Genomic DNA, 23,003 nt, shown 5'->3' with positions numbered 1-23,003 from the left:
AATGGTATGAAAGCAAGAAACGGCTACAAGTCCATGATGGCAAGTAGCGATATTCTTTATTTCCAGCCAGCTTAAATAGCCAGCTAGTCATGTACACACTGTTGATCTATAATCACATAATAGCTTCACAAAACATATGGTAAAATCCGATTAACCTTTTCTTGGTGCCTGTTGATTAACTGATATACATTTTTCTAACCCCAAACAACTATTACATGAGTCATACGTTAGCTGCTTTGCTTGTGAGCCGGTAAATCACAAGACCACAATAAAGAAAGAGTAGATTGTTCCTTAAAATCTCTAGAAACTCATAACGACCTGAGGGGCAGAAACTTAGTATCTCGCTTAACCACGGTCTGGAGGCCGTTTAGCTTATTGATTACATGACTTGCAACAGCCTCTGAGCTGTATCTCTGGGGATGGAGTTTTTTTCTCCAATGCTCCCAGGCTTAACAGCCACATAGTTATGTCACTGAGGCTTCTACCGCCAAGCCTCAGGCTATCAACTCTGTTTACCCAGGCAGCCTAGGCCTGCAACGACGAGAATTTGAAACTACTTTTCTCAGGCTGCCCGGGCACAGAGCATATAGGCTTTTAGCCTATAAAGTGAGAACAATGTAACATAAAAATTTGTACTTTAATATTAATTCAAAATAAAGAAAAGTATCTTTAGTAAAGCTGGATGCAGTTTGGGCTGGGAACACACACCCACAAAGCGGGCAATTGTATGGTATGTGAATTATGCCTCAATAAAGCTGTTATTAAAAAGTATATATATTATATACCCCATATATAATATGCTACATATAACATATATATGTAATATACACGTACAAGACACGAAATCATTGTAAAAGGGTTCTTTTTGAAAGGGTCTGGGTGCCACAGCTGACTTCCGGTTGGCACTCTAAGGAACTGGGCTCTGCTCAAATCTGCCTCCTCCCGTCCCTTTACGCCAGCTTGCATCCCAGGGGCTGAAGAGCACAGGAAACTCTCTGGCTGGTGGGCGCAGCTCTTTTCCTTTGTTCTGCTTTTCATTTTGTGAAAAACTGATCTGATTCTCCAGCAGAACAAGGATGACGTGGTGAGGACAAGGGCTTGAAGCAGCCTGGACTCTGACCACAAGAGGGCGCTGTTTTGAGAGCCGTGCAGGAGGCGTAGTGGGCAGCGAGGGGGAGGGCAGGAAGCTGCCCGCTGCCTGGTCGCCGGTCCAGAACCTGACTCTACTCGAATGTCAGGTAGGGTGTGTTTGTTGGTGGGGAAGGGGATGCAGTCTGCTTGCTGTTTGGAAATAGGTCTTGATTATGGTTTTTAATTTTCTTAAAAGATCTTTTAAAAATTTGATTGCTGGAATTAATTTCGTCACTGTGTTTTCCCTGCTTTCATGTTTTTGAGACAGCTTCCCACTCTGCGCCCAGGCTAGAGTGCAGTGGCGTCCACCTGGCTCACAGCAACCTCACACTCTTGGCCTCAAGCGATCCTCCCAACTCAGCCTCTCAGAGTGCAGGGACTACAGGTGTGAGCATCCGCCCAGGCCTTTCCCTGCTTTTTGGATTTTCACTCCCTTGGAATTTGGAAAAGTATTGGTTAAAAGTTGGGGGTGAGCTTATACTTAAAAATCGGAACTCTGTAAAGCGGGATTCTTGGCAGTGGGGAAAGTCAGCTCTTTCATGGTTAGTGCTGAGAGTTGCGGGGTGACTTTGTGGAAACTGCCTAAGTGCAGAGGCCTGCTGTGTAACTGGGCCGTGAGAATTGTGTTGCTGAAGCAGCTCTCCCTGTAGTCTGGGCTGAGCTTGCTGTCCCACCCCACCTTCATTTCCCAGTGCTCAGTCACTGTGAAAGGAGAGTAGTGAAATTGTTTCTTTTAATTTTTATTTCCTACATAGCCAGTAAATAAGATTTTAGTAATCTCCTTATTCTTTCCCACTTCCTATGCTTCTAATCCTGTGGAGAACAAAGAGGAAATAAAATCCCAGAGGAAGCAAACAAAAGTGTTGGAAATACAGCATATATTTCCAAACAAGAATTCTTCTGGCAACATTTTTCCTTTCCCTTTGTAGAATTTTATAGACTGATATGAAATGAGATATGATTTAAAAATGTGCATATAAAGCATCAACTGGCTGAGTATTTACTACCTTTTTTCCATTTGGCATAGGGAAGTGAGGCAACTTTTGGAAGAGATTGAAGAATCCATTAGAGATTGAAGAGAGAGAGATCCATTAGTCAAGTTTTAGTCTTGAACAAACGTGGCATCTTCGAAGAGTCTGAGGTAACCTTAAAGTAAAAGATACATATACAATAAAGTTGTAAAAATGCAAATAGAAGGGCCGGTGGCTCATGCCTGTAATCCTAGCATCTGGGAGACCGAGAAAGGTGGATTGCCTGAGCTCTGGAGTTGGAGACCAGCCTGAGCAAGAGCAAGATCCTGTCTCTAAAAAAATAGCTGGGCATTGTGGCGGTTGTCTGTAGTCCCTGCTACTTGGGAGGATGAGGCAAGAGAATTGCTTGAGCCCAGGATTTGGAGGTTGCTGTGAGCTGTGATACTCCATCCAGGGTGATAAAGTGAGACTCTGTCTCAAAAAAAAAAAAAAAAAAAATGCAAATAGAAATAGAAAATTCAAGAGATGAAAAAGAAGAAAAAGTGCTGTCTACAAGGGCTAGTGGAATTATTACTATCATAATAGAACATTAAATTTGATCTCTAACGTCTAAGATAATATGAAGAACTAGGTAATTATTTTTTGACTGGGGATAAAAAGGAGAAGATTGAGCCAGTTGGGGAGCATGGCCATTTTGAATTCTGTGCCATTGCTCCTATCTTTTATTTATGTATTTGTTTGTTTGTTTGTTTGTTTGTTTTTGGAGTTTGGCCGGGGCGGGTTTAAACCCGCCACCCTCCGTATATGGGGCCAGCACCCCACTCACTGAACCACGGGTGCCGCCCAAGCCCTTTCTTTTTTAAACACGGTGTTTGGGTACTCTTTCTCTCCATTGGGCCTCATCTTCCTGCAACAGTCAGTTGTTCCAGATTGCCAACCTTTTTCAGTAAACATTATGGTGGGTGCCCAGTGTTACCTAATTATGAAAAAAAAAACAATTTGTAGCTTTAAGAATGCTGAGTCTAAAATATGCTCAATGTCAACAGAAAAGAACTCAGACTGCATAAAATAGTTAAGTTTATCGTGAGCCTGGAAAGCCATGCTCTGAAGGGTGTATTTAGTGTGCCCAGAGACCAAACCAGAATGGAGATGTTTAGGTCACTTTTATTGAGAGGCCAAAGAGGGCTGGGTGTGGTGGTTCATGCCTGTAGTCCTAGCACTCTGGAAGACCAAGACCCATTGATTGTTTGGGCTCAGGAGTTGGAGACCAGCCTGAGCAAGAGTGAGACCCCGTCTCTGCTAAACGTAGAAAAATTAGCTGGGCACGGTGGCAAGTGCCTATAGTCCCAGCTACTGGGGAGACTGAGGCAAGAGGATTGCTCAAGCCCAAGAGTTTGAAGTTGCTGTGAGCTATGAATCTTTAAACCCATCTATAACGTGCTGTGAGCTATGATATCATGGCATTCTACCCAGGGTGATAGAGTGAGATGGTGTCTTAAAAAAAAAAAAAGAAAAGAAAGGGCAAAGATGATGTCTGCACCTAGGAAAACTCCTTTTATATGGAGCTGTAGTAGGTGGGCAAATTCCACAGCTCACTGGGAGGGCTTTGGTGGGTTAGACTCCTTTGGCAAGAATTCCTTCAGGTATAGGGCTAACTAGGTCCTTTGTGTAGTCTTAGGAGGAGAGGAGGAGGAGAGGGAAGGGCTTGTATGGGGCCATGTTAGGCCCTCCAACATGCCCAAGAAGCTTTGAGCAAGTGGTCTCACCATAGTTGGGTTACAGATTGTTCTTTTTTTTTTTTTTTTTTGAGACAGAGTCTCACTATGTTGCCCTAGATAGAGTGCTGTTATATCACAGCTCACAGCAACCTCCAGATCTTGGGCTTAAGCAATTCTCAATTCTTTTGCCTCAGCCTCCCAAATAGCTGGAACTACAGGCACCCGCCACAACGCCTGGGCTATTTTTTTGTTGCAGCTGTCATCGTTGTTTGGCAGGCCCGGGCTGGATTCGAACCCGCCAGCTCTGATGTATGTGGCCGGCACCCTGGCTGCTGAGCTACAGGTGCCGAGCCTCTCTATAAAATAATTTAAAGAAGTTTATTCTCACCCACATTTGAGGAACATGACCCAGGAATCCTTGAGTACATGGACGTGAGGTAGTAGGGTTACAATTTGGTTTTATACATCCCAGGGAAACAGGAATTACAGGTAAAGTCATAAATCAGTACATGGAAGGCATGCATTGGTTTGGCTTGAAAAGGTGGAACGTTTCAAAGGGGAGGGAGCTACAGGTTATAGATGGGTTTAAAGAGCCTTTAGCTGACAATTCGCTGAAAGAGTTAGGTTTTGTCTAATAGACCAGGAGTCCTTGAAAAGGGAAGCTTGAGTTAAAGGTCTGTTAATTGGAGACAAACTACAGGACCTGTGCCCAGACTCAAGTGGTTTGTTGTGTATATTGAGGACCTGCACTTCTGTCTTGCATAGCCTTAGGCTATGTCACAAAGGACATTTCTAAGAAGGCAGGGTGGATGGGGGGGACATGAGGAGGCATGTCTGATCTCCTTTCTCATGGCTAGCCATTCAGTTTTAGGGCTCTCCTTGGCCAAGAGGGTGTCAGTCAGTCTGCCACTGGGGAAGAGAGAAGCCTTAAGGCGGTAGTTCTCAACCTTCCTAATGCCGCGACCCTTTATACAGTTCCTCATATTGTGGTGACCCACAACCATAAAATTATTTTCGTTACTACTTCGTAACTATAATTTTGCTATGATTGTGAATGGTAATGAAATATCTGATATGTAGGAGACCCCCAAAGGGGTCATGACCCACAGGTAGAAAACTGCTGCCTTAAGACTGTATGTTAAGCCGGGCATTGTGGTGGGCGCCTGTGGTCCCAGCTACTTAAGAGGCTGAGGCAAGACAATCGCTTGAGCCCAAGAGTTTGAGGTTGCTGTGAGGTATGACACCACAGCTCTCTACTGGGGACAACAAAGTGAGACATAGTCTCAAAAAAGAAAAAAGACTTTATGTTAGTTCATATTGGACATATAGGACATAGACTCATTTACTTAATTCTTTAAGTAAATTGAGGAATTGAAGGTGTGGTTCAAGCTTTGCCTTCCACAGAAGGGGGCGTGAGGAAGCCTGTCTGACCTCCAGTCTCATGGCCAGAAACTCAGCTTTAGGATATTTCTCGGGTCCTCTTGGTCAAGAGAGGTCATTTTAGTTGCCTAGTTCACACCTACGGGGAACAAAAGAATTTCATGGTGGAGCGGTTCAGGGAGCTCTGTGCTATTTATAGACGTACTCTAAGGATCAGCTCTAGACAAACACTTATAGATCCAGGTCTGAAGATATTAGTCAAGGAATAGAATAAAGCCTGCTTCTTACTTCATCAGGTACTATATTGCAGAGGGAGAGGTCCTCTGTGTGAGATTGAAGAATGCCAGTGTGACCTAGCATGGCCCAGCGTCGTGATGAGGAACTGTAGAAATGATCAAGGATGTTGCAGTACTTGGAGGTACACGTCCCGTGGAAAAGCGGTCACACTGTGCACCAGATAATGCATGTTTCCAGAGTGAAATATCCTGTGAAAGCCTAAGGGAATAGGCAGGGCTCAGGGAGAAAGGCCTAAGACAGCAGTAATAAGATAACAACCATAAAAATAATACTAATATTTAACAATTATATAGTACTTTACATATTTTTTTTAAATTTATAAACAACAGAAATGTACTGATCTATAAATTCTGCTCACAATTCTGGAGGCTGAGAAGTCCAAGATTAAAGTGCCAGCAGATGTGCTGTCTGTTGAGGGTCCGTTCCTTACAGATGTGCCTTCAATGAGTCCTCATCTGGAGGAAGGGGTAACACGCTCCCTCGGGCATCTTTCCTAACAGCAGGAATCCCTGAGGGCCAATCACCTCCCAAAGGCCTCACCCCTTATTGCCATCACCTTGGGGGTCACGTTTCAGTTTTGGGAGAACCACACACATTCAGACCATAGCGTGGGTTTCTTTTTGGAGTGATGAAAATGTTCTGGAATTACACAGAAGTGATGGGTTCACAACACTGAACGTACTAAAAATCACCTAATTGTACTCTCTGAAATGGTTAACATGATAAGCTTAATGTTATGTGGATTTTACCTCAATAAAAAAAAAAGAATATTTGTTGGAGAAATTCAGGGAGAAAGTCAAGGGAGTGAGAGAGAAAAAGATACTGAGAAAAAATAAGTGTGAAAGAGTAATTCTATATTCTGTACACTATAAAGGTTGGGTAAAATTCAAACTAATAATAAATCCAAAAAACGTGATACATGGTTAATCATAGTCTAAGAATGACATAAATAAGAGACAGACAAAAATAGAAATGGAGGAAAATAGATGGTAAGCCCTCTAGAGAAGAATTAGAACTTCAAAACTAGAATACAGAGGAATCTGAAGTAGAACTCAGCATGCAGAGGTGACCAGAGTTCACATAGCCATGACAGCCCAGGTCAAGGGCATTCCGGATCCATCCTCAGCCACTGACACGTGGAAACTTGAGCACCACCTCAAATATCTCCACACTGGTTCTGGAAATGTAGTGTTTCTAGCTAGCCTGTGTATTTACAAAAATTATTATTCATTCACATCCTTGGCCTTCCCTCCGTAGCTTGGTTCCTAACAGGGAATCTATTTTTAGGATCTTTTATAATCTGGGTAGGCTGGGAATTTCCAGTTCATCAAGTGCTGGTTCCTCTTTGCTGATCAGTTCTTTCCTCAATCTTTCTCTCTCCCTTTTTTTTTTTTTTTTATTGTTGGAGATTCATTGAGGGTACAATAATCCAGGTTACACTGATGGCATTTGTTTGGCAAAGTCCCTCTTGCAATCGTGTCAGTACTTTACATATGTTAACTCATTTAATACTCAACAAGTCATGGAGGTGTCCTTTTCCCATTTTGAAGATAAGCACACAGGTACAGAGGCTGATTCACTTACCAAAGGCCCACCAGAAGTAAGTGGTAAAGCTTGACTTTGAACCAAAGCAACGTGGCCTCAGAGTCCATGCTCATGACCCTATGCTATCCACAAAATCAGGGTGGAGGTTAGGGGAACACATGCGGAGTTTCTCGGAAAGGAAGCGAAGGAGAAGTGGGCAGGGGATCAGCTGGTGGTCTTTTCGGTATCTCCATTCGTTTATGCTCAGTACTTTAATGTTTGCTCTCACTATCCCCTTTGCCTAAAATGCTCTTTCTCCTCATCTCTGCACATCAAACACTGCCTATGAGGCTCATCAAATCACACTTCTCCATTTTAAAGCTCTTTAGTTTGGAGGGCCCATAGGCTGTGCGAGAAAGAGAAGAGGGAGGAATCATGGAGGGCCAATCATGAAGGGCCTGTACCTGAGGTTCTCACTTAGGTTTTATTCAGTAGTAACATCAGCAGAGCTTTGCTTTAGGAAAATTAATCAGACATCACTGTGTGGAAGTGAGAATGACATTGTCGGTGTTACCAAAGAGGGTTCAGCTGGCTGCCTGTCACTGTCCAGCCAAGACTCAGAGATGGGGGATAGGTCCACTAAGCTTTGTTGTCCGAAGGCCAGCAATTCTAGAGAACAGAGAACAGCGAGAGTAGCTTCTCCAAGACTGTTCTGCCTTGATCACAAACACAGCCATTTTTATAGAAAGTTATGAAGAAAAGGCATCCAGCGAATTACAACTTAATGTACAGCAACATCAAAGTAATCTTTACTCTGACTATGGAACATTACCTTTTCCCTCCAGGTGCTGTCACTCCCTAGGATTGTTTGCTCAATTCCTTGAGATATACATCTTACAGCCTGGCTCTGGGGGCCAGTGACATCAGGGAAAAAGAATGATGCTTAAGCAAGGTGGTAGGGGGTCAAATACTCTTTAAGTATTCCTACTTTAGCCTAACTGACTCAACATTTTCCTATTTCTGTTCACTAACATGAGGGTGATGAGAAGGTTTCTGGGACAGGACAAGCAAGAGGCATGGGGAATCCTTGCCATAGGGTGTAAAGAGGGGAGGAGGAGCAGGAGGGTGAGAAAGGGAATGGGCACTATGACAGCCATAGTGGAAGGCAAGGGAGGGGAAGGCTCCCCAAAATGGGCAGCCAGGGGATCAAACCATGACTTCCAGCTGTGAAAGGCAGGAGCTCAGGGGAAACCATAGGCCAGGGGAGACCATGAAAAGTCTTCCTGGGAAAGGAAATATGGTATAGTGGTTAGATGCAAGGTTTCTGCAGGTAGACAGACTCAATCCTGTCTCTACTACTATCTGTTTGTCCTTGGAAAAGCCACTTAACTTTTGCCTTAGTCTGTACCTCAGTTTACTCATGTGAAAATGGGCATAATAATTGGCATAACCTGTATTATACAAATGTAGTGTGTAGAATAGTGCCTGGTGCACAAGGAATGTTCTATATAACTATTCACTATTATTATTATGTGCTAAGCTGAAGAATCCTGACTTTATCCTATGAAGACAGGGAGCCACAGACAAATTGCAAAGAGCGCATGGCATGATCTGAAAGAAATCTCCTCCTTCACTCAAGACCAGGTTAGCATCTAAAAATCAGATAAAATCACTAAGAAAAAGAAAGTGCTAAGAATTGAAGCAAAATCTCAGGAGGAGAGAGAGGGCCATGGTGATAGGTCCTTGGTGAGCTCTGAGAGCTTCTAGACAGGAATGGAAGGTGGAGTTCAAGGGCTTGGGGAGCTCATGGGTGCCAAGAAAATAGAGGCCCTGGGCATGTGCTCTTTCTATTTTTAGTAGAGACGGCGTCTTGCTCTTGCTCAGGCTGGTCTCCCAACTCCTGAGCTTATCCAGTCCTCCCACCTTGGCCTCCCAGAGTGCTAGGATTACAGATGTGCACCATTGCGCTTAGCCCTGTTCAAAATCTTTTTTTTTTTTTGTGGTTTTTGGCCAGGGCTGGGTTTGAACCCACCACCTCTGGCATATGGGACCGGCGCCCTACTCCTTGAGCCACAGGCACCACCCATCCTGTTCAAAATCTTTGTGCGACAGTAGCTTTAATCAGTGATGAAGACTAAGGTGGGTGTCATACCTGAAGTAATTAGTGAAAGGTTTTAGCTTATGCACTGTCATTATGAAGGTGTTTTCTAGGTTCAAAGCAAAGCTCATAAAAGAAAATTAACCAGAAAGCACTGTGTGAATGAGAAGGGAAGAAGCAATGTGTTCTAAGAAAGCTAATTTCTCATTTCCCGTAACAGGAAGTTACTGAGATTGTCAAAAATCCATAAATCGAAAAACAGCAATGTAGGTACTTATATAAATGTTTCAGGTCAAAGGCAAAAACATAATTAATTGCACTGAGTTTGCAGATGAATGGTTGTATAAAAACAAGCAGGCCTCTTTGGGTTTGCTATCTGAAATATTCAGGGCATCTTTAGGTATTTGGTCCATGCTCAGGTTGGCCTGGGGTTTGAGACCCTGCTTGCTGCATCCCTTCTGCAGGTTTTCCTGCTACTGGGTGTGTGACTGCTGGGTCACTCACCCAGGGAGGCCGTAAGGCCCCAGTTTCTCCCTAATGGGGAGAATGGATTTTCACCTTTGACTAACATTAAGAAATTACCTGTTTAGTGAATAAACAAGAAAGATGAAGCCTTTTCTGTAGTGCAGTGTGCCAGGGAATGCTAGCGGGGCAGGACAGAGGCAGCTGGCCAGAGAACACAGTGTTCTCAAATTGGAAGGGACAGAAAGCTTCAAAGAAGGGAGGAGAGAGAGGGCAGGGGTGAAGAGGGGGAGAGAAGGCGGAAAGCAAGAAGAGAGGGTAGAGAGGAAGGGAGGGCCTGATTGATACCTCAATCAACTATTTAGCTATTTCCTCCCCTCACACCCTGCATTGCCTTCGAGCTACTGCCTTTTGTCCTTCCCAGACCAGGCTTTTGAAAGAAGAGTTTCCACTTGGCTCTACTTCCTGATCTCCAGTTCATCCCTCAGCCCTCTAAAGATTTGCTTTTGTGCCTTTCGCTCCCTAAGAGTGTTCTTGCACCCACCAGCACCCTTCTAAGTAACACTCAAGGACCTGCCTGCTTCGCATTGCTGGTCTTCATCAAGGCCCCCTTCCCTTGTCTTTCATCAGCTTCCTTTCTCCGACTTTTTGAGCTCATTGTTCCTGCTGTTTTTTTCTCCCTCTGTTCACCTACACTCTTGATATTTTCACTTACTATTCCTTGATTGATCTAACAGCATCTATTAAATATCTGCTGTGTGCCATTCACTGTGGAGGGAGCAGTGAATTCCACTGGTGGGAAGGTTAAGAAACATCAGGAAAATATACCTGGACCAATCTTGTTCCCTCTTTTGTTAAGTGCTGTACTTAATCTGTCCCTGCTCATCTATACAATAGCATGCCAGCCAGAGTAGGAGCAAGGAGGATGTCAGCAGCCAGAGCACTGGGAGCATCAGGCCAAACTAAGGAGTTTGAATTGCCTAGACTCACCTCGTGCAGGATGTTTTCATGGGCCCACACCCATTTTTTACCTCTACCTGTGTTGAAATGAATCATGTCAGTTTGGCCAACTCCTAAAGATGGGCAAAAATTGGTTGACTTTGATCCAGAATTCCATCTAAAAACATAGGGATCTGTGAATGTTTATTTTGACAATACTTCTGAGTAGTGTATATTTACAAATTTCTTTGGCAGCAATATCACACCTAGACTATTAGGTCTCCTACCTGATCTCCCTGTCTTTGCCACACCCCTGTTTCTTTTCACTGTAGACAGATCTTCCTAAAGCTAACTCTGGCCATCTTACTCTATGGTTTAGTGTCTTTTAGTAACACACCCTCATTGCCTATAAGATAAGTTCTAGGCTCCTTTTTGTGGCTTCCAAGGCCCTTCATGATCTGGTCCTCTCTGCCTTGTCCCCCATCTCTTCCTCTGTCTGTTCTGCACTGCACTCCTGCAGAGCTGCGTGTAGGTTATCAGGAAGTTTTGTTTCTACTCTGCTCATGTATATGTTGTTACTGCCTGGAATGCCTTTCATGCTTGTTTACTTTTTGAACTCTCACTTATCCTATGGGAAGTAGTATCAAAATCATTGCTTCTGTGTTGGGGTTCTGGGGGAACCCTAACCTGGGCTGGGGGCTGACAAGGCATATAGTACTGAAGGATGAAGGAGACTTCACACCAACTTAATGCATAAAGTCTGAGAGGCCTGGAGAGGCATGCATTGACTCATGCACCATGTGGCAGATTGAGGCAATGCAGCACCATTCTGATCTCTCAGGGGTCTTTTATTGTGCTCACAAATAGAATTAGAGGGAAACCTCCCCTCCCAGGAAGATGGGGTAATCTGGAATGATCTGATAATGTATATTTAGAAAAGGGGAGGGAGAAAGCAGGTTTCCTCCCTGCATGGCAGATATCCTAATTAATCTAAATTGCTGATCAGGAGTCCAAAGGTCTTAACCTGCCTGTTCTGCTGATCCCCCAATGCAGGGATAGTCATGTTGCATTCCCTTGACTGGGCTGCCTCCAGGCTCCTCTATTCTTTCTTGGGTGATCTGGGAGGAGCCATAGGGATGGCCCACCTGTATGCTTTACCCTGAATTGGAGGGCCCATGGAGAGATCAGCTTATCTACCTCCCACTCTTCTGTGAAGACATTCCTAATTTTATAGGCTATGGGTGATCAATACTCCTTTGCAGCTTTATTAGATTATGTGTATACTTTTGCTATGGCATCTGTCACACTGCATTGCCTTTGGTCACTTCCCTGAGTCACCTTTTTAGATCGTGCTCCTTGAGGTTAGGACCAAGTATTGGTCTAAACCAGCGGTTCTCAGCCTGTGGGTCATGACCCACAGGAACCGCGTATTAAAGGGCCGTGGCATTAGGAAGGTTGAGAACCACTGGTCTAAACAGAGTCCCCAGTACCTAGTGCAATACCTAACATGTAGTAAATACTGAATAGGTATTGTTTAAAGAAAAAGGGAAGAAATAAAATGAAAGTTGTTTTCTTTCTATTGAAGAAGGACGAACCCTCAACATGTGGCTGTACCTGGCGGCCCTCGTGGGCCTGTACTACCTGCTGCGCTGGTATCGGGAGAGGCAGGTGGTGAGCCACCTCCAAGACAAGTACATCTTCATCACGGGCTGTGACTCTGGCTTTGGGAACCTGCTGGCCAGACAGCTGGACGCTCGAGGCTTGAGGGTGCTGGCTGCATGTCTGACGGAGAAGGGGGCTGAGCAGCTGAAGGCCCAGACGTCAGACAGGCTGGAGACAGTGAGCCTGGATGTCACCAAGACAGAGAGTGTCACTGCAGCCACTCAGTGGGTGAAGGAGCGTATTGGGGACAGAGGTATGAAGAAATGTTTTCTCCTTTCATTTACTTAGGCATGAAGATGCTAAGGTTATAGTTGTGCCTTGGTGTCCATGGGGGATTGGTTCTAGGACTTCATGTGGGTAACAAAATTTGTAAATGCTCAAGTCCCTTATGTAAAATGACATTGTGTTTGCATATAACCTATGCACATCCTCCCGTATACTTTAAATCATCTCTAGATTACTTACAATACCTAATATAGTGAAAATAGTTGTTATACCGCATTGTTTAGAGCAGGCGTCCTCAAACTTTTTAAACAGGGGGCCAGTTCACTGTCCCACAGATCGTTAGAGGGCTGGACTATAGTTTAAAAAAAAAACTCTGAACAAATTCCTATGCACACTGCACATATCTTATTTTGAAGTAAAAAAACAAAACAGGAACAGATACAATCACACCGCCTCATGTGGCCCGCGGGCTGCAGTTTTAGGACCCCTGGTTTAGAGAATAATAACAAGAAAAATAATTCTGTACACGTTCAGTACAGGTGTAGATTTTTGTTCATATATTTTCCATCCATGATTGTTTGGATCCACAGATAAGAAGAGTCCACTGTATAACTCAAAAGCAGGACTTAAAAGGTGGGCTTTGTCATTTGAAAGACTCTGAGAATCTTTTGTGGTATTTGTTTCCCTAATAATGTTTACATTGAAAGATTAGCTCAAAAGATTTGAGGCCATTATTTTACTTGCAGGTCATGTATTTAGAAACACAATTCTGTATGTCTCAAGTTTTTAAGATGTTCTTAAGAAACGGATTTATCTTCCCATGCTGCTACTTAAAGCATAGGCATTCCTAAAGTCATCTTTTGGTCCTCTTTCCAAAAATATTTTTTCATTTAATTTCATTTTATTTTTTAATTTTATTTTATTATTTTTTTTTATTAAATCATAGCTGCGTACATTGATATGATCATGGGGCATCATTCACTAGCTTCACAGACCGTTTACCAAGTTTATTTTTTTATTTTAATCTTTTTTTTTTAGACTGAGTCTCACTTTGTCACCCTTGGTAGAGTGCCATGGCATCATAGCTCACAGCAACCTCAAACTCTTGGGCTCAAGTGATTCTCTTGTCTCAGCCTCCCAAGTAGCTGGGACTATAGGCACCTGCCACAACGCCTGGCTGTTATTTAGAGATGAGGTCTCACTCTGGCTCAGGCTGGTCTCAAACTCGTGATCTCAGGCAATCGGCCTGCCTTGGCCTCCTAGAATGCTAGGATTACAGGCATGAGCCACTGTGCCCAGCCTATTGATATGTTTGGATTTATTTCTTTCATCTTATTTTTAGCTTTTTATTTGTCCCATTTTTTTTCCTGTTTCCTTTTTCCTCTTTTAATTTTTTTATCCCACTTTTCCTACCACTAAGCTGAAAGTACTATAATTTACTCTTTGTATTTCTTTAGTTATTTACCTAGAAATCAATGATCTTGTGACCCTTGCCTGGACAATTCTGTTGAACCATATCCTGTGGTTTAAGAAAACAGAAAATAGAGCAGCGCCTGTGGCTGTGGGTAGGATGCCGGCCCCACATACTGAGGGTGGTGGATTAGAACCCAACCCCAGCCAAACTGCAACAAAAAATTAGCTGGGCATTCTGTTGGGTGTCTGTAGTCCCAGGTACTCAGGAGACTGAGGCAAGAGAATTGCCTAAGCCCAGGAGTTGAAGGTTGCTGTGAGCTGTGATGCCACAGCACTCTATGGAGGACGATAAAGTGAGACTCTGTCTCTAAAAAAAAAAAGAAAGAAAGAAAGTAGAAAACAAAGAGCAAAGAACATTTTCTGCCCCTTTGGTCAGTGGCCTCAGGAAAGAATGCATATTTTGCCTCTCAGAGAGGGAGGAGTTTTTTTTTTTTTTTTTTTTTTTTTTTTTGTAGAGACAGAGTCTCACTGTATTGCCCTCGGGTAGAGTGCCGTGGCGTCACACGGCTCACAGCAACCTCTAACTCTTGGGCTTACGCGATTCTCTTGCCTCAGCCTCCCGAGCAGCTGGGACTACAGGCGCCCGCCACAACGCCCGGCTATTTTTTTTTTTTTTTTTTTTTTTTGTTGCAGTTTGGCCGGGGCTGGGTTTGAACCCGCCACCCTCGGCATATGGGGCCGGCGCCCTACTCACTGAGCCACAGGCGCCGCCCGAGGGAGGAGTTTTAAAAACCATTGTTCATTGCCTTTTTTCAGACCTTTATCTCTGTTACACAGACACTGCCCCACTGCACTTAGCTCCCTCCGGATAGTACTTACATTTGCTTCTATCAGGTGCCTGGGAGTACTCAGAGTCCCTGGCCACCTTAAACTTCATTTTTGGCTTGAGTTTCTTTTGGCCACCCAGGACTGCAAACTCTCATGAGGGAATGGATGATTTCTCAGGACTGATTCTTACCCTTCTCCCCAACATCAAGTTAAAGATAGATAATTTTTGCCTGAAACCAAACTCCTGATTTGACTTACTGTTTTAGGACTGTGGGGCCTAGTCAACAATGCAGGTATTATCGACCCTATTGCCTTCATCGAGTGGCAGAGTTTTGAGGACTCTCTGAACATCCTCAAAGTGAACCTCATTGGTTTGGTCCAAGTGACCTTGAGCATGCTTCCGTTGGTGAGGAGAGCTCAGGGGAGGATTGTCAATGTTTCCAGCATTCTGGGGAGAATTGCTTCCTTTGGAGGGGTCTACTCTTCTTCCAAGCATGGAGTAGAAGGCTTTTCGGATATTCTGAGGTAACTCTTTTAAGTTAAACAAAAACAATTGTTGACCACTTAGATATATATTAGGAATTGTGCTAGTTGCCCTCACCTACTTTATCTTATTTCTTTGCTTCTCAAATCTTGGGACATAGACAATTTTAACTAGTTTACTTTATATAGCAAACTGTTAACTTAAATAGTAAGTGCCTGAAAACGAGCACGTCACACTCAGTTGAGGTTCATTAAGCCAAAATTTTAAGGACACACACAGGAAAACCACAGCCCACAAAGTATCTGTTGTGGGCTGGGTGCTCAGTAGAAGTTGAGGATTTTGCATTTAAAGGGAAAAGGGAGTACCCTGCAAAAAGGGAGGGGTGAAGGAGGTGAGCAGAGAGCCAGTTGATTTTATTCTTGTGAGGTTCTATTTGGTGCCCAGTAGTAAATCTACGTAAGATAAGGAGAACATTCGTGAAAGGGGGCAGAGGAAGTAGTCAGTGCTGTGAATCTTCTTGGAGTGGGTAGAAGAATGATCATGTCTCTTCCTTGGCTTTCATTTGTGGAGATAAACTTGTAATGGATGTTTCAGAGTTCATTCAGGCTTAGAGTCCTAAGCTAATTAACATGCACTCATTTTATAGAAGCTATATATGTAGAAGGGGGTTGTTTGGGGCTGAAGGAAGTAAGAAATATTTTAACCCAAAGTACAGTTCTTTGTCATGTTTAGAGGTGGCAATGAGCAAACAGGAATATGTTATAAGCTGTGTAGGTGAGGAGGCTGTTAGATTTGTGTTTGTGGGGAATCTGTTAAATGCTGCCAGGCCTTGCCTATTTGATCTAGGACAGGTCTGCAGAGAGTCTGGCCCCCTTACAGGTCTGAAGAAACATATTTCTCTAAGGGGCTGTTACTGTGAGGTTTATTGACACAGCAAGACCACATTGCCCACTAGGTCCAAAGAGAAAAATCCTGTTTAGACTGAAGAGCTCAGGATATTTCACCCCAAAATATGACTCCTTGGTATAGAGCAGTGTTTCTCAACCTTCCTAATGCCGTGGCCCTTTAATACAGTCATGACCCACAGGTTGAGAACTGCTGGTATCAAGTATTTTGAATTAAAGGCCCTTAGAGATCAACAGGCCTTGGAAGGAATTTGCCCCCTATCTGCTTACACCAGATGGACCCATCAAAAAGAACAACAGAATGATTGCTTGAGCCCAAGAGATTGAGGTTGCTACTCTTTTTCAAGAAAAAAAAAAAAAAAGAAGGTGTAGAATGATTGAAGAATGATGGTTATGGTAGCTGCTACAGTCATGTCCCAGTAGTTAAACCTAAAGATGCTTAAATTTTTATTTTTTTCTCCATTTCTTTATCCTTTAAAATATTCATTGAAGGTATTTTAATAATCTTTTAATCTATTTGTTTTTGTTTTGTTTTCGTGATGTCTTTCAATCAAAGGGTTTGACTTGAAGAATTTTATTTCAGGCGTGAGCTTCGACATTTTGGGGTGAAAGTCAGCATAATTGAACCTGGCTACTTCAGAACAGGAATGACAGACATGAATAAGTCCTTAGGGAGACTGAAGCAAGCCTGGGAGGAAGCCCCCATGCATATTAAGGAGTCCTATGGACAGCACTTTTTTGATGCCTGTAAGTTTCTTTCTTTTGATAGGGATAATGGGTGCCCTTGCTTGAGAAGGAGAAAAGAGGGTTGGTGGACAATGACTGGCAGATCCTCTGAGAACGAAGATTCTCACACAGAGCCTTCCCAGGACAGAAGGAGGTCATGACAGTCCTAGTGCCTTCATGGTTGGTTTGGTCTAATGGCTGTCATGGTTGAGAAAGGGAATATACAGGCAACCTGGGGCCGGGGTCTTCTCTGCCCTGTTACTTGTGGGCCTGGCCACTTAAGCACTAAGAGGTGTTGGAACCTACTTAGAGGCGTGGAACCTCTGGGTCTTGAGATAGGGTGCCCCTTCATAGTTTGGCAGGCCTGGTGAGATGTCTGCTCATCTAAAGCACAGTCTTCATTGTTTACCCTTTTAGTAACAAAGAGCCTGCCACAAACCATGTGTCTTATTATGACTGGAAGGAGGGTGTAAGTTACAGGCTGGAGGAGATAAGTGGGAGAAGAGAGGTTTGCAGGGCCCTGTTGGCCATTTCTGGAGACTAGCCCTCTCAAGTGCAGACCCTAGGAGCCTTGTGGGAGTGAAATTGTTCAATTTCATGTAAGAACATCATTCTGGTGATGACCCGGGGGAGGGGGAGGTGGTGCAAGTGGCAGTGCGAGGGGCAAGGTGGTCATCTTAGTAGAAGTAAGCCAAGATATATGGGGCTATGCTTTCCTGGGGGACAAGATGCTTTTTCTTCACACAAAGATGTCAGCAACTTGCCAAGTCCGAAGAGGGAAGCACTCTTTTCCAGTTCACAAAAAGCCAGTGGATAGAGGCAGTCTTGTCACTGATGTTGGGAGATATTGTAGTCCAGAGAGACGGAGGAGGGGAATGTGCATTTAGAATATTCTTAACCCAGAGCTTGTCTTCTGGGTGCACAGGCCTCAGAGAGTCACCATCAATAGAAGGGAGAGAAGCTGGATGAGGGAAAGGCTGACGGGACAGAGCCTGAGCCTTTCAGAACTCATCCAGCTGGAGAACTACGGTTCCCCACATGCTAGAGGGCCGGTCATTGTTATAAGCTACTCCTCAGGGAACATTTTTCTCTTTATGGGCACATAAAGTTTAGCAATAGAAATCAACAGGAACCTAGAACTGACTATATAGTTACTATACGTAAAAGGTGGGATATGTGTATTTTCTTTTTTTTTTTTTTTTTGTAGAGACAGAGTCTCACTTTATGGCCCTTGGTAGAGTGCCGTGGCCTCACACAGCTCACAGCAACCTCCAACTCCTGGGCTTAAGGGATTCTCTTGCCTCAGCCTCCTGAGTAGCTGGGACTACAGGTGCCCGCCACAACGCCCGGCTATTTTTTGATTGCAGTTTGGCAGGGGCCGGGTTTGAACCCGCCGGGATATGTGTATTTTCTAATTTAAAAGGAATTCCAATGGTTTATTTGTCCATGGATCAGGATAAACTAGATTAGTGCTGTCTAATAGAAATATAATGAGAGCCACGTATGTTATCTTAAATATTTTAGTAGCTACATTAAAAGAGGAAAACAGAAATAGTCTGGGTTATCTTAACTTATTTTATTTTTCTAAGACAGAATCTCACTTTGTCATTCTGGGTCGAGTGCTGTGGCATCATAGCTCAAAGTAACCTCAAGCTCTGGAGCTCAAGTCATCCTCTTGCCTTAGCCTCCTGAGTAGCTAGGACTACAGGTGCTCACCATGCCTGGCTAGTTTTTCTATTTTTAGTAGAGATGGGGTCTTGCTCTTGCTCAGGCTGGTCTCCAACTCTCAAACTCAAGGGATCCTCCTGCCTCAGCCTCCCAGAGTGCTGGGATTACAGGAGTGAGCCACTGTGCCTGGCTAAAACTAATTTTAATAATACATTTAATTTAATCCAATATACCAAAATATTACCACCTCAATATTTTTTATAAATATAAATGTTATTAATAAGATTTTTAATATTATTTTCCCTTTTAGTCATTGAAAATTTGTTTGTATTTTATACTTGTAGCACCTTGCTACTTGGATGCTAAATTTTCCTGGGAAATACTGCATTTATATTATTTAGATTTAGCAAAATTCACAGTTGCCATAAGTATTATTCATAATAGACCCAAAGTGGAAATAACCCAAATCCAACAGCTGAGGTAAGGATGACCAAAAGGTGATAAAGCTACACGTTGCAATATTATTAGGCAAGAACCAGGAATGAAGTACTGATATCCGCTACAACGTGAATGAACCTTGAAAACATTTTGCTCAGTAAAGGGAGCCAAGTTGCAAGGAACCACAGTGTATGATTTCATTTATGTGAAACGTCCAGAAAAGGCAAAGCTATAGAGACAGTAGATTAGTGGTTGCCTTGGTTGGGAGGTTGGTGAGAAATGGATACAGAGTTTCTTCTGGGGATGATGAAAATGTTCTAAATTTAAATGTGATGATTCTTACATAACTCTTCATGTACTAAAAATCACTCACTCCCATGCTTTATTTATTTTATTGAGACAGAGTCTCAGTTTGTTGCCCTCAGCAGAGTGCTATGACGTCACAGCTCACAACAACCTCAAATTCTTGCGTTCAGGAGATTCTCTTGCCTCAACCTCCTAAGTAGCTGGGACTACAGTCATCCGCCACAATGCCTGGCTATTTTTAGAGATGAGGTCTTGCTCTGGCTCAGACTGGTTTTGAACTTGTGAGCTCAGGCAATCCACCCACCTTGGCCTCCAGCATGCTAGGATTACAGGTGTGAGCCACCACGCCTGGCCACCTTGACCTCAGCATTATGCAGCATGTCAGTGTATCCCATAAATTTATACAAATAAAAATTAAAAAAAGTTTTCTAGTAACAAGATTGGATTTTAAAATTAAAATTAGATAAAATTTAAAATGCAGTTTTTAGTCACACTAGCTATATTTTATGGCTGAGCATGGTGGCTCAAGCCTGTAACTTCTACCCTTTGGGAGGCCAAGGCAGGAAGATCATTTCAGGCCAGGAGTTCAAGACTAGCCTGGGCAACACAGTGAGACCCTGTCTCTACAAAAAATAAGAAAAATTAGTCAGGCCCGATAGCACATGCTTGTAGTGACTTCGGCAACTCAAGAGGCTGAGGATGGTTTGAGCCTAGGAATTTGAGGCTGTATTGAGCTATGATTGATTGCACCAGTGGGTGACAGAGGGATATCCTGTCTTTAAAAAAAAGCCATGGGCCAGCACAGTGGCTCACACCTGTAATCCCAGAATTCTGGGAGGCTGAGGCAGCTCGTTGCTTGACTCATGAGTTTGAGACCAGCCTGAGCAAGAGCCAGAGCCCGTTTCTAAAAAATAGCCAGGCATTGTGGTGGGTGCCTGTAGTCCCAGATACTTAGGAGGCTGATGCAAGAGATCACGAGCCCAAGAGTTTGAAATTGTTGTGATGCCATGGCACTCTACCAGGGGCAAGAAAGTGAGATTCTGTCTCAAAAAAAAAAAAAAAAAGCTATGTTCTGGCTAGTTGGGAAGCACAGTCTGGATTATCCTAATCCTTGTAAAAATAAATGTGATTAGACTTCTGTGACTGAATGCAAGATGGTTTAAAAATATGGGGGAATGAGATTGTTGATCACCATTTCTCTTTTGGTTACAGATTACAATGTCATAAAAGAGGGGCTGATAAGATGTAGCACAAACCTGAACTTGGTCACTGACTGCATGGAACATGCTCTGACATCTGTGCATCCTCGTACTCGGTATTCGGCTGGCTGGGATGCTCAATTTTACTTCATCCCTCTGTCTTACTTACCTACGTCACTGGCAGACTACATATTGAGTAGATATTTCCCTAAACCAGCCCGGGTAGTATAAAGGAAACTGGTTTGGTGGCTTTTGGAATGAAGGTGAAATTCTGGATTTAGTCGTTAGTGTCTCAGTAATCCTTATTTAGAACACACTTTCTGTAACAATAACTTTTCTCGCCTAAACTCATTTATCTGACATTATCAGAGAACCAGCATGCTTGTATTTCACATATCAAAAGCTTAGGTGATGAAGCTTTATAATTTTGACTAATTTTTGATAAGAATATTTCCAGAATGAATCATTCTTTCTTGCCCTATTAAACAGAATAGATTGAGAACAATTTAGCCTGTTGATTTATTTCTTTATGACTATAAGTAGTTATTCTGTGCTGTGATAACCTGTTGCTCAGAGACTAGTGAGAAATTCATGGGTCTATTTATCCTTACTTGAAATGAATCTGAACTATAGAACTTTTAATATTAATAAATATTTTTCTTTTTCTTCTTTTTTTTGCCAGCTGTCATTTTTTTTTTTTTTTTTGTAGAGACAAGAGTCTCACTGTACTGCCCTTGGGTAGAGTGCCGTGGCATCACACGGCTCACCGCAACCTCCAGCTCTTGGGCTTAAGTGATTCTTTTGCCTCAGCCTCCCGAGCAGCTGGGACTACAGGCGCCCACCACAACACCCGGCTATTTTTTTGTTGCAGTTTGGCCGGGGCTGGATTTGAACCCGCCACCCTCGGCATATGAGTCCGGTGCCCTACTCACTGAGCCACAGGCGCCGCCCATTTTTTTTTTTTTTTTTTAATATAGAGACAGAGTCTCACTTTAGCACCCTCAGTAGAGTGCTGTAGAGTCACAGCTCACAATAACCTCCAACTCCTGGGCTTAGGCAGTTCTCTTGCCTCAGCCTCCTGAGTAGCTGGGACTACAGGTACTCACCACAACGCCCGGCTATTTTTTTTGTTGCAGTTTGGCTGGGGCTGGGTTTGAACCCTACACCCTCGGTATATGGGGCTGGTGCCTTACCCACTGAGCCACAGGCACCGCCTGTCAGCTGTCATTTTTAAAATATATTTCTTCCTTATTTAAAAATAAATGATTTTGAGGGCGGCGCCTGTGGCTCAGTGAGTAGGGTGCCGGCCCCATATGCCGAGGGTGGCGGGTTCAAACCCGGCCCCGGCCAAACTGCAACCAAAAAATAGCCGGGCGTTGTGGCGGGCGCCTGTAGTCCCAGCTACTCGGGAGGTTGAGGCAAGAGAATTGCGTAAGCCCAAGAGTTAAGAGGTTGCTGTGAGCTGTGTGACGCCACAGCACTCTACCCGAGGGCAGTACAGTGAGACTCTGTCTCTACAAAAAAAAATAAATAAATAAAAATAAATGATTTTGAATTTTTAAATGAAAATAATGTATAATACACAGTTAAAAATGCAATTAATAGTCAAAAGCTTGCAGTGACAAACAGCAGTTCCTTACCCTTGTCCCCATCCTCTGTTGCTGTTCATCAGAGGCAAATGCTGTTAATGATTAGCTATTTACTGCTGCATTTCCAGATAATATGCTCAGACTATTTATTTATCTATTAATCTTAGAAAGTCTCGATTGACTTTCTTTTTCTTTTATACCACTTTCTTGCCCATTTCGTTTATCCTCTTGTTTCTAATATAATTTTATTACATTTTTGGTTAAATTAATGGTGTTTATATTAAGTGTCTGAATATTGTTTACTGTTTAGGCAAGTATTTTTCCTTTATAGTAACCTTTTTTGTTTTTCTGGGAGTTAATTATTGCCTTACTTTTTTTGCTGACAGAGGTTTTTATTTACGTTGATTTTTTTCAGTTGTTCTTTCAGATCTGTCAGAACACTACCAGTACTATTTTCCAGATAGTTAAATAGCCTATAGAATTTTCCATCCTCTTTCAGCCCCCTCCCTCCTTGGCCCTGGAGACCTCCCTGTCTCAGCTTTCCTGTTTCTGTAGAGGCTGGTTGCTCTGTACTGCTTATTTTCCTAGTGCTCCCTTCATTGCCTGACTGCTGTCTGATCCTCTGTTTCCTAGAGTAGATGGCCTCTTGGTTCTCATCCTTATTTTGACAGAACTCATTCTTAACTAGCTTTCTAAGTCTTAGCACGTCTCTATTCTTGTAATTGATTGGCTGGGCATGGACTTCCAGGGTTGAAAATAATTTACTCTTCAGATTTTAAAGGCATTGTTCTACTTTCTTGTAGTACCTGTTCAGAACTGTCATGCCATTCTAATTCCTGTTCCTTTGCATGTGATCTGTTTTTGTCCCCATTCTATGGAAGTGTTAGACTCTTTTTTTAGAAGATAAGTAAACATTTATTTCTTTTATTTGGGACCTTTGTCTTTTGTTGCATTTGTTCTAAAATTTCAGAACAATGGGCATAGAAGTGAACCTTTTTTTTTTGAGAAAGAGTCTCACTGTGTTACCCTTAGTAGAGTGC

At 43.1% G+C, this 23,003-nt stretch overlaps 1 protein-coding gene across 5 annotated transcripts; it reads left to right on the top strand.

Annotated features, from left to right (window-relative positions):
* Window positions 1-1,083: 1,083 nt before the first annotated feature.
* Window positions 1,084-20,879, top strand: LOC128562535 (17-beta-hydroxysteroid dehydrogenase type 6-like). 5 transcript variants are annotated; one of them, XM_053557570.1, is made up of 7 exons: window positions 1,165-1,238; window positions 2,159-2,272; window positions 5,497-5,618; window positions 12,106-12,435; window positions 14,915-15,173; window positions 16,621-16,784; window positions 20,388-20,879. In XM_053557570.1, exons 3-7 carry the CDS (start codon window positions 5,591-5,593, stop codon window positions 20,603-20,605), a joined length of 999 nt encoding a protein of 332 aa, XP_053413545.1. In that variant the 5' UTR covers window positions 1,165-1,238; window positions 2,159-2,272; window positions 5,497-5,590; the 3' UTR covers window positions 20,606-20,879. The 5 variants fall into 5 exon arrangements, with proteins under 5 accessions (XP_053413546.1, XP_053413545.1, XP_053413544.1 ...); XM_053557569.1 differs by lacking the exon at window positions 1,165-1,238 and adding an exon at window positions 1,394-1,516; XM_053557572.1 differs by lacking the exons at window positions 1,165-1,238; window positions 5,497-5,618 and adding an exon at window positions 1,394-1,516.
* The last annotated feature ends 2,124 nt before the right edge of the window (window positions 20,880-23,003 follow it).

The sequence above is a fragment of the Nycticebus coucang genome, chromosome 12, assembly GCF_027406575.1.
Source record: "Nycticebus coucang isolate mNycCou1 chromosome 12, mNycCou1.pri, whole genome shotgun sequence".
Taxonomy (NCBI): Eukaryota; Metazoa; Chordata; class Mammalia; order Primates; family Lorisidae; genus Nycticebus; species Nycticebus coucang.
Note: the sequence above shows the minus strand (reverse complement) of the source record. Positions and strands in the feature narration are given on the sequence as shown.

Excerpts from the sequence above, each read along its gene's own strand:
- LOC128562535 (XM_053557570.1), top strand. The coding sequence starts at position 5,591 with ATGATCAAGGATGTTGCAGTACTTGGAG. Across the intron at positions 15,174-16,620 it reads GGCTTTTCGGATATTCTGAG|GCGTGAGCTTCGACATTTTG; the intron begins GTAACTCTTTTA and ends ATTTTATTTCAG. Across the intron at positions 16,785-20,387 it reads ACAGCACTTTTTTGATGCCT|ATTACAATGTCATAAAAGAG; the intron begins GTAAGTTTCTTT and ends TTTTGGTTACAG.